General features: G+C 54.5%; 1 protein-coding gene across 1 annotated transcript in view; it reads right to left on the bottom strand.

Moving 5' to 3' along the window:
* NOTCH3 (notch 3) overlaps window positions 1-10,872 on the bottom strand; it is a 52,415-nt gene that overhangs the window by 24,018 nt on the left and 17,525 nt on the right. Inside the window, 16 exon segments of the mRNA XM_010834003.1 lie at window positions 13-193; window positions 598-823; window positions 2,235-2,390; window positions 3,339-3,452; window positions 3,676-3,827; window positions 3,904-4,096; window positions 4,579-4,689; window positions 4,810-5,043; window positions 5,833-5,946; window positions 6,180-6,293; window positions 6,883-7,068; window positions 7,159-7,314; window positions 8,204-8,437; window positions 8,515-8,637; window positions 8,725-9,063; window positions 9,143-9,285. Of these exon segments, the coding sequence (XP_010832305.1) occupies window positions 13-193; window positions 598-823; window positions 2,235-2,390; window positions 3,339-3,452; window positions 3,676-3,827; window positions 3,904-4,096; window positions 4,579-4,689; window positions 4,810-5,043; window positions 5,833-5,946; window positions 6,180-6,293; window positions 6,883-7,068; window positions 7,159-7,314; window positions 8,204-8,437; window positions 8,515-8,637; window positions 8,725-9,063; window positions 9,143-9,285 (2,776 nt within the window).

The following is a 10,872-nucleotide window of genomic DNA, read 5'->3' as shown; positions in this document are numbered from 1 at the left end:
AGCGCCAGTGAAGCCGTCTGGGCAGGCGCAGTGGAAGCCAGGGTGGGCGGCAGTGCAGACGGCCCCGTGCATGCAGGGCCGCGAGAGGCAAGGGTCCGCTTCATGTTGGCAGTGTGTGCCAGTGTAGCCCGGGCGGCACAGGCAGGTGAATGAGTTCACACCATCCACGCAGGTCCCTCCATTAAAGCAGGAGCTGGAGGGAAAGGAGGGGCGCGTCTGGCCCCACCCTTCAGAGGCCCTGCCCCCTTCCTGGGCCCCTCCTGGCGGAAGTGACAAGACCCCTACCCCAAGGAGAAGCTGAGGTCCCCCAAAGGCCCTGCCCTGTCATGTCCCTTAACCCCAGTATACCAGATGCTTCAGGGCTATGTGGAAGCCACGTGGAGGCCCCCGTCCCCGTGGCCTGGCCTTGCTCCCACAGGGACCAGGGTACCTAAGGTGACCTCCCAACAGATGTCCTGCCCCTTCCCGGACACGTTCCCATCGGGCATCAGAGTCCTGAAGTGGGTGTCTAGCCGAGGACTCCTTGTCCCCGGCTCCTCGGGTCCCACGCCCCATCCAATGCCAGGGTCCTTGACTCCCAGGAGAGGCCCCACCCACCTGGGACTGCAGTCGGGGAGGTCCTGCTCGCAGTGGAAGCCGCCATAACCCGGTGGGCAGGTGCAGGTGAAGGAGGCCACGTGGTCTGTGCAGGTGCCTGAGCCGCAGGGGCTGCTCAGACACTCGTCCACGTCTCGGGCACAGCGAGGACCAGCAAAGCCAGGGAGGCAGGAGCAGGAAAAGGAGCCCACCCCATCCTGACATGAGCCACCATTCAGGCAGGGGTCTACGGTCAGAAGGGAGGAGGTCTGGTCACGCACCTCACCCCCTGACCTGGCCATGCCTTGCATAGAGGGAAATGGGGAGAAAGCCAAGCTTCATTGGGAGGGGCACACTTAGCCAGGGGAACCAAACCCTGTTCTCTCTGTGGCCTCATTCCCTCCCTTATCTGATGGAAACCTCATCTATGTGTAAGGGAGGAAAGGTTTGAGAAGTTCCCAAAAGGTCCCTTTGAGCTCCCAAGTGCTAGTTGCCTGCGTGCGTGCTATGTCGCTTCAGACATATCCAAATCTGTTTGACTCTATGGACTATAGCCCACCAGGCTCCTCTGTCCATGGGATTCTCTGGGCAAGAATACTTGAGTGGGTTGTCATGCCCTCCTTCAGAGGATCACCCCCACCCAGGGATCGAACCCTCATCTCTTATGTCTCCTGCATGGGCAGGTGGGTTCTTTACCACTAGCACCACCTGGGAAACCCCAAGTACTAGTTGTATCTGCTTAATTCCTGAGCTCAGCACAGGAGGTCTCCTCCAGGCCTGGGCTAGCCAGTAGGGTGGCCACTGACCACATGTGGCTCTTGAGCACTTGACATGTGGTTGGTCCAATTTGAGATGTACTGTCAGCATAAAACAGACACCAGAGAGCAGATAGTGAAGATTCCATATGAAAAAAGAAAAAAATAATGTAAAATACCTCAATCATTTTATATTGATTACATGCTGAAATGATAATATTTTTATGTATTAGGTTAAATAAAATATATTATTAAATTTAATATCACCTGTTATCATTTTGTTTGCTTTTTAATACAGCTATTAGAAAATAATTAATTCAAGGACTTCCCTGGTGGTCCAGTGGCTAAGACTCCATGCTCCCAGTGCAGGGGGCCTAGGTTTGATCTCTGGTCAGGGAACTAGATCCCACATGCTACAACGAATTGTTCACATGCCACAACTAAAGATCCCCCATGCTGCAACTAAGATGCAGTGCAATGAAATAAATTTTTAAAAAATTAATTCAAAAATAAACAAAAAAAGATTTTTTAAAAATCAACTAAAAAATTTTAATTCATATGTGACTTGCATTATTTGTCTGTTGAACAGTGCTCCTGGTGACTCACTAAGGGGCCTATTATCTCATAGTTTACATACAATTTTAACTTGCTTGCTGCCAGAGGCAGTTTACAGCCTTCAGAGTCAAACAGACCTGTGCTCCTAACCTAGCTCATCTCTCTACTCACTGCATTACCTTGGGCAAGTCACTTAACCTCTGTGGGGCCTCAGTTTTCATGAACAAATGCGGAAAGTAAGACAACTGTGAAGATGAAATGAAAGCACAGTGCTAGGCATACTGTAGCAACTTGATGAACATGTTCCCTAGGTCAAAATCCTCCCCCCAAGAGCTCCCTTGAACTCACTGGGGTCACAGTCATCGATGTCCTGATCACAGGAAGGGCCACTGTAGCCCTCGTGGCAGGTACAGCTGAAACTCCCTGCCAGGTTGGTGCAGGTACCATGGGGACCACAGGGTGAGGGGCTGGCACACTCATCCACATCCTGCTGACATCGTGGGCCTGGGGGTGGGGAGGGAAATAACATCCAGGATTAGCAGATGCAGGGTAGGGTCCGGGAGTACCTGGTGCTCAGGAGGAATCTTAAGACTGAGATGGATGAAGGCAAGAACAATTTGCCTCTGGGCATTTTGCACATACTGTTCCAGAACACCCCTCTCCTTATTTCAGTGGATGAAGAATGTGATTCTGTGATTGAGGTCTGCTCCTCCAGGCTCTCCCCAAACTCTCAGCCTGAATTCTAGATTCTTAAGCCCTTATCAAACCAAAACCAGTCACTCATAAAGGAAATCAACCCTGAATATTCATTGCAAGGACTGAAGCTGAAGCCGAACCTCCAACACTTTGGCCACCTGATGCTAGCCAACTCACTGGAAAAGACCCTGATGCTGGGAAGGATTGAGGACAGACGGAGAAGGGGACAACAGAGGGTGAGATGGGAAGTTGTATGGCATCACTGACTCAATCGACGTGAATTTGAGCAAACTCCGGGAGATGGTGAAGGACAGGGAAGCCTGGCATGCTGCCCTTCATGGGGTCAAAAGAGTCAGACATGACTTAGCAACTAAACAATGAACAACACAGCCCATATCTCTTCCTCTTCTCCTGAACTGACTACACAGGCTGCAAGTGTCTGTGTCTAGCTCTGTTCCTTCCCAGAGGAAGCTCCCTTAAAAGGCAGAACCAGGGGACTTCCCTGCTGGTGTAGTGGCTAAGACTCTGGGCTCCCAATGCAGGGGACCAAGGTTCAATCCCTGATCAGGAAACTAGATCCCACATGCTGCAACTAAGACCCAGTACAGCCAAATAAATAATAAATAATTTACTAAAAAAAAAATTTTTTTTAAGGCAGAGCCGGTGGTGGGGGGACTCCTTCTCTGGGTCCCCAGCATCACCCAGTATAGAGCAAGTTGCAGAGGAGGTGAGGAAGAGAAGAAGCAACTGGTGTACCTTGCCAACCAGGGGTGCAGGAGCAGACAGCCATCTGGCCAGGAGCAGACTCACAGTAGCCCCCATGCTCACAGGGATTCGGGGTGCAGGGGGACAGCAGCTCACACTGATGGCCTGTAGTGGGCAGGCAGAGTGAGATAGTCTTGAGAGATTCCTTGTTCCCATCTCCCCGCAAGGTCCCCACCTTGATACCCACCTCCCAAGCTCCTGTGTAAGAGTGGGAAAGGAAAAGAAAAAAAAGGGCAAACACAGAGAAGGAAGAGAGAATGAAGCAGAAAGGAAATAAGAAGGAAGAAGGAAGGAAGAGGCCCTGGGGAGGGAAGGTAGAGACACGCACCCTGGACACCAGGGGGACAGGTGCAGCGGAAGCCCATTCCATCACTGGTGCAGGTGCCGCCTGCCCGGCAGGGATGGGATTCACAGGCATCTCGAGTGAGGCTCTGACTGCACTGAGGGCCACTCCAGCCAGGCTCACACACACAGCGGAACCTGGTGAGGGAGGCAGTCAGGGCTGGCAGGAGGGTAGGGAAGCTGTGGGGGTCAGGGATCTGGGGAGAGACCTCACCCTCCAGGCGCATCGTGGCAGACGCCATGACTGCAGGGTTCCTGGGCACAAGGATGGCTTGGGGGAAGGCAGAGTGGGGGCAGGGAGCCAGGTGGGCAGAGGCATCGGAAGCCATTTTCACCATCCACGCAGGAGGCTCCCTCGCCGCAGGGGTTGGACGCACATTCGTTGATCTCCACGTTGCAGAGGGGCCCTGGGGAGCAGGCAGGCAACCTCATCCCGGGACAAGGATAGCGGAGCCAACCAGGGAAGGGCAACTTTGCCCCATTTAGCACAGTCACACCCTTGAGCAAGGAGCATCTCATTTGCTTCATAACACATCAGCTCTTGTGCATATTAGGACAGCCACCTCCGCAACCCAGAGATACCTCGCCCCAGATCACCCTTGCCCCCAAACTTATATGAAGTCACTTTAATTTCCGCCAAGGATTGCCTTGGCCCCACTCAGAAACACCTCAATCTCTGAGTCTGAATACCTTCATGGACATACCAGGATAATCTTGAGCCAACATGGGGATACATGCCAATGAGAGAAAGCAAAAATCTCAGGGCAAAGCATGGACAATCCCTAAGGACAAGCACGTGCAAAGAGAGGGGCAAAACCCGGCCAGGAAAGATAGATGATTTCACCCTCACGCTATAAAGACCCCGTTTCCATGGCAGCCACTTGCCCACCTGTGAATCCAGGCTGGCAGACACAGTCATAGCGGTTGATGCCGTCCCGGCAGACTCCAAAGGTGCAGGGGTTGCTGGCACAATCATCAGTGTTCACCTCGCAGTTCACACCTGCGGAAGGGGAACATGACTGGGATTGCCACCACCGTGACCTGCCAGAAACACCATTCCTGAACCCTCTGTGTCCCATCAGATGTACTATTCCTGTCCCAGCCCAGCTCCTGGCCCTACCTGTGGTGCCAGGAGGGCAGCGGCAGAGGTATTTGTCCACCAGGTCTAGGCATTTGCCCCCATGTCGGCAGGGCTGGCTTCGGCATTCATCCACCTGGCTCTCACAGCGCATGCCTGTATAGCCCGGGGCACAGGCACACGAGAAACTGGCGATGCCATCCACACAGCGCCCGTGGTGGCAAGGGTCAGGCGAGCAGTCATCCACGTTGCGCTCACACACTGTGCCCTCGAAGCCTGCGGGGGACAGAGGGTCAGGCTCCACCCAATGGCCAAGGTCCTGCCCACAGCCATGGCTTCTGCCCAATCTTAACTCAGTTCTCCCTCAGGCCTGGCCCATTGAGCCAATAGGAGGCGGGCTCAGTTCAGGCTCCGCCCCTGGCTGGCCTCCAGAGGCCATCCAGCGGCCACCTCCGAGACTTGTCCCTGGCCAGGACCCTACAAGTTAAATCACACCCCTAGCGAGACCATGCTTCCAATCCTTACACCGTCAGCCCTGATTTGCCTCTCCCTCCACTGGAGATGCAGACACATGGGAGGTTCCTGGGCTTCCCAGGTGGTTCAGTGGGTAAAGAATCCGCCTGCAATGCAGGAGAGATGAGTTCGATCCCTGGGTGGGGAAGGTCCCCTGGAGGAGAGCATGACAACCCATTCCAGTATTCTTGCCTGTAGAATCCCATGGACAGAGGAGCCTTGTGGGCTACAGTCCATTGGCTTGCAAAGAGTGGACACAACTGAAGTGACAGAGCAGGACAGTACGGGAGGTTCCTGGGGGTGGAGGGGGTCAGACGGGGTCCCTCCAATCCAGTGCGCATCTATCCTGCCAGATCCTTTGGGCCCACCGCATAGCCTTACCTCTGCTTATGTCCAGGATTGGCTCCTCCTCCTGGCTCTTTCATTGGTCCTGCTCCGGGCCTGCCTTGTGGCAGCTCTGCCCGCAACTTTCCCCCAAGCGTATTATTGGCCCTTTTCCCCCACTAGCCCTGCCTCCAGATTCCTGCAGTCTTGTCATTGGCCCGCCCTCACCCTCTGCGCAGCGGCACTCGTAGCCATCTGGCTGGTCCACGCACTTGGCTCCATTCCGGCAGGGTGTGCTGGCGCACTCATCCACATCCAGCTGGCACATGGCACCACTGAAGCCTGGAGCGGGGAGTGTGAGATAAACAGAGACCCAAGTAGGGTCAGAGCAGTCACCCCTCACCCATGCTGCCTGGTTTGGGTGGAAAGCCCATTTACTTTTAAAATTAACTTCAGTGTTTTTCATAAGGTGGTATCTGCTATATAGGAAGCCACTAACACGATGTTATAAGCTCCCATCCTGGAGTCTTTGCCCCAAAAGATCTTTCTCAGGCTCCCTAGCCCAGAGTCCTCACCCGAGGGGCACGTGCAGCTGAAGCCATTGACTCTGTCCTTGCAGACCCCACCGTTAACACACGGGCTGCTCTGACACTCATCCATGTCCACCTCACAATAGGTGCCTGTGAAACCTGGAGGGATAGAGGGAGGGGGATTACGGCAATGAGGGTTTAGCTTCTGGTCTGAAGGGAGAGCAAGGGGGGACATACCCCGCTTCCCTTGAGCCTTGGCCTTGCCCCTCAACTCATCCCTACATTCAGTTTTCAGACTCAGGCTGGATCTGCATTCAGTGTGGCCCCAACTGGTTCAAGGCTTAAGAGACTCCATGTAGGCTTGTCCTTCTTCCTTCTTCAAACTATGCCTCTTCCCCAGCTCCCAGCCGAGGGCCCACCATAGCCTTGTGCCCAACCTCAATCCCACCCCAGCATCTCTGTCCACAGTCTCCACTTTGACCTCCACTCCAGACCCTGCTCCTGCCCTCATGTCATTACCATCCCACAGTGCCGTCCTGAGGCCCAGACTCCACTCCCAGCCCATCTGAGGTTCTACTGACTCCACCCAACCATGCCCCCAGACTCTGCTCTGGCTCCGCCTCCACCTCATCCCAGGCTTTAGTCTCTCACCCTTCCAGTTCTATCTGCTCTGGGCCCCTCTGCCTGAAGGCTTTTCTCGCCCTGCCTCCCAGCCTCAGGCCCCGCCCCAGCCACGCCCACCACACACCTGCCATGCAGATGCAGGTAAACTGGCCTATGCGGTCCAGACACGTGGCCTGGTTGCGGCAGGGTCCGGAGAGGCATTCATTTACGTCGGTCTCACAGCGCGGACCAGTGTAGCCACGGCCGCACTGGCACAGGAATGAGCCCTGTGTGTTCACACACCGGCCCAGGTGCTCACAAGGATTGGCACCTGCAAGGTGGAGTAACAGTCAGTGTGGGTGTGGGTGGCCGAGGAGCAGCCTCTCCCCTCCTTCCCTACCCTCAGACTGCGCCCCCTCACCAATGGAACACTCGTCCACGTCCTGGTCGCAAGCTCCACCTGTGAAACCCGGTGGACAGGTGCAGATGGCCCGGCCATTCACTGGGTTAGTGTCACAGATAGCATCCTCGTGACAGGGGTTGCTGACACAAGCATCGTCCAGATGACACAAAAGTCCTGGGAAAGAGTAAGTAGAAGTCAAGGGAAGACCATCCCCCAGCTCTGCCCAAAGGTCCCACATCCCTGAACATTGTAGTGTTTTGGGTTTTTTTGTTTATTTTTATTAACCAGCAGTGTATTTAGTGGGCTTCCCAAGTGGCGCTAGTGGTAAAGAATCTGCCTGCCAATGCAGGAGACATAAGAGATGCTGGTTCAGTCCCTAGGTTGGGAAGATCCCCTGGAGGAGGGCATGGCAACCCACTCCAGTATTCTCTCCTGGAGAATCTCATGGACAGAGGAGCCTGGCAGGGCTGCAGTTCATAAGCAACTTAGCATGCACACCCATATTTAGTAGCTATTCTCCCCCAATCATTTATTTAAAATTTAAGCATACAGAAAAGTTTATTCATATACCCACCACCTAGATTCAACTATTGTAACTTTATTTTTTCTGAACCATTTGAAAATAAGTTGGAAATATCCACATATTGTTCTTAAAATCTGTTGACTCTTTTCATGATTCTAAGAGGGTCCTAGCATTAAGTCTTTGCCCCGGCAGTACCCTCTGCCTGACATACGCTGCCCTCTGCTCCAAGTCCCCCTCCCAAACATCTCTGATCTTTGCCACTCCCAAAAGTCCCCTCTCCTTATGAGTCACAGTTTAGCTCTCCATTCCTGTGACTTCTTCTCTGGATTGTCTGCCCTCCCAGGCCTCTCCCAGGCTTATCCTTCACCCCAAACCCAGCTTCTAGCATAAGCATTAAGCATATGCTTAATTAATTAAGAACAATATGTTTAATTATGCTTCTAGCATAGCGTAAGTCTGATTCAAGTCAGACTCCATCCTTGGCCCCACTCAAGAGCCATCAACAACTCCCTGCTGCCTTCAGGGAAAAAAGTCACTCACCAGTTTTGCCCATGGGGCAGGCACAGTAAAAAGAGGCCACACGGTCGTGGCAAGTGGCCCCGTGGAAGCACACAGCCGTGGCACAGTCATCAATATTCTGACTGCAGCTCTCGCCCGTCCAGCCATTGACACACACACAACTGTGGCCACCCAGTGTGTTGAAGCAGGTGCCCCCGTTGTGGCAAGCGTTGGGCTGCAGCTGGCACTCGTCCACGTCCTCCGTACAGAACTGGCCTATGGCACACAGACACATGAGTCCGGTTACCTGGCGCATGCCCATCCAAGGGCTTCCCTCAGGTCCCACTGCTCACCTGTCCACTCAGGAGAGCACTGGCAGTTGTAGGTGTTGACACCGTCCACGCACGTCCCCCCATTTAGACACCGGTGCCCTGGACAGTCATCCACATTCACTTCACAGTTCTGGCCCTCAAACCCTAGCGTGGAGCACAAGAATGGTCACTACCAGGCAGGCTTGCTGTGCCCCCACCTCTGCTGCCTCCCCCTGGGTACAGCTCCCTCACCAGGAAGGCAGGCACAGTCATAGGTGAGGTCGCCACTCTGTCTGCAGGTGCCCCCATTACGGCACGGGGAGGGAGCACAGGGCACCGCGGGGCTCTCACACAGTGGCCCAGTGTAGCCACCTGGGCACTGGCAGCGGAAAGAGCCAGGCGTGTTGAGGCAGGTGCCACCATGGCGGCAGGGCCCGCCCATCCGGCACTCATCTACATCACTCCGGCAGCTGCGGCCCTGGTAGCCGGGTGGGCAGGAGCACAGGTAGCGGCCATCGGAGCCCACTGAGCAGCGGGCACCATGGGCACAGGGGCTGCTGAGGCAGGGGTCTGGCAGGGAGCAGTCGGGGCCTGCCGGGAACCAGAAATGGTGAGCCCAGGCCGACCACACCCTTGCCTGCCTTCAGCTCCCTTCCAGACCCTCCTTTACCTCGGAAGCCCCGGGGACAGCGGCAGGTAAACCGGGCAGTCCCTGCCACCACCGAGCTCTGGCAGACACCACGGCCAGCACAGGGGCCAGAATGGCAGGGGTCTTCCAGCTGACACCGTTCACCCACCCAGCCTGGTGGGCACCTGCAGACAGAGACGACTCAGTGGGGAAAGTCAGGGCAGAACAGCCCAGAACATAAGAGATACACACCAGACAGACCAAAAACACACAGGTAAACAAACACACACACGTATTCATCCATGCAACAGTTTCCCTGAGCATACCTACTATCTTCTTAGCAATGGGAATACAGCGTGCATGCTAAGTCACTTCAATCATGTCCAACTCTTTGCAACCCCATGGACTGGCTGGCTCCTCCATCTATGGGATTTTCCAGGCAAGAATACTGGAGCGGGTCGCCATACCCTCCTCCAGGGGATCTTCCCAACCCAGAAATTGAACCCGCACATCTCTTAAGTCTCCTGTATTGGCAAGTGGGTTCTTCACCATTAGCGCCACCTGAGAAGCCCAGCAGCAAACACAATTAAAGTGGTCCCTACCCTCTTGATGTTCATAGCCAGGTCTGCCAAAGAGAAGATATACAAATAATGAATGAATAAGCAACATGCCGGGAGTGGAGGGAAGAGTAGTTCAGGCCATGGGGACCATGAAGGATGCAGTTGGATAGAGTGGTGGCCCCAGAAAAATTATGTCCATGACCAAGAACCTGTGACTGTGACCTTATTTGGAAAAAGAAATGTAATTAATGATGTAATTAAATGATGGCTGTCTAGATGAGACCATCCTGATTACCCAAGTTGGCTCTAAACTGAGTGACAACTGTCCTTACAAGGGAAAGGTGAAGACTCCTGGCCTCCAAAACTGCGAGAATACATTTCTGTTGTTTTAAACCACCCAGTTTGTGGTCATTTGTTCCACAGCCACAAGAAGCTAAAACACAGGATAAGGAGAACAGATGGATGGGGGTGGGGAAAAGGCAACTATGTTTTCCCAGACAAAGTGAGGGAAAAAAAGAAGACTGTGTGGGAAAAGAAAATGAGGGAGGGGGCCATGAGCCTGTGTGGGGAAGAGTAGAGGAAATGGAAAATGCAAAAGGTATCAGGCTCCAGACGACAATCACCCAGGCGCACAAAGACGGGCAGAACCCCCAAATGTACCAGATGAGAGGGACACACGAACACGATGCACTGGGCTGGCAAATACTCAAAGACAACAACCCACAGCCTCATTCACCAATACGGACTAACTCTCACATGCCAGGCAGGAGGACCTCCACAAAGCCTCAGTTCGTTTCCTGGGGGCACAGAGACCCCTTCCTTCCTTCCGTTGCGGGGAGGTGGCCACCAATGCTTGGGCCCCCTGTTGGGGGAAGGTCCTTCAGCCTCCAGCCCCCTCCAAACCCACTAAGGCCACCCTGAGAGTGAAGGTACAGAAGGGCGCTGGTCCAGAGTGGGGTCAGGGGGAGGGACTTGGACCGGCCCCCGACGCTACCCGTCCTTCGCCTGTGTTCCTCCCTCTGGCCGGTCCCGGTCGCTTGGGGCTAAACTTAAGTAGCTGACTCAGTCCTTAGCGTCACCCACAAGATTCCCCCCACCCCAGCCCCCAGCGAAACAAGTCGGGGCACGGGCGGGTGCAGAGGGAGAACCCAGTTCCCAAACCCCCTCCCCAAAGATCCGCAAGGCAAGGACCGCCGCCAAGACTGCGCGCCG

The sequence above is a fragment of the Bison bison genome, unplaced genomic scaffold (assembly GCF_000754665.1).
Source record: "Bison bison bison isolate TAMUID 2011002044 unplaced genomic scaffold, Bison_UMD1.0 scf7180017863978, whole genome shotgun sequence".
NCBI classification, from domain to species: Eukaryota; Metazoa; Chordata; class Mammalia; order Artiodactyla; family Bovidae; genus Bison; species Bison bison.
Note: the sequence above shows the minus strand (reverse complement) of the source record. Positions and strands in the feature narration are given on the sequence as shown.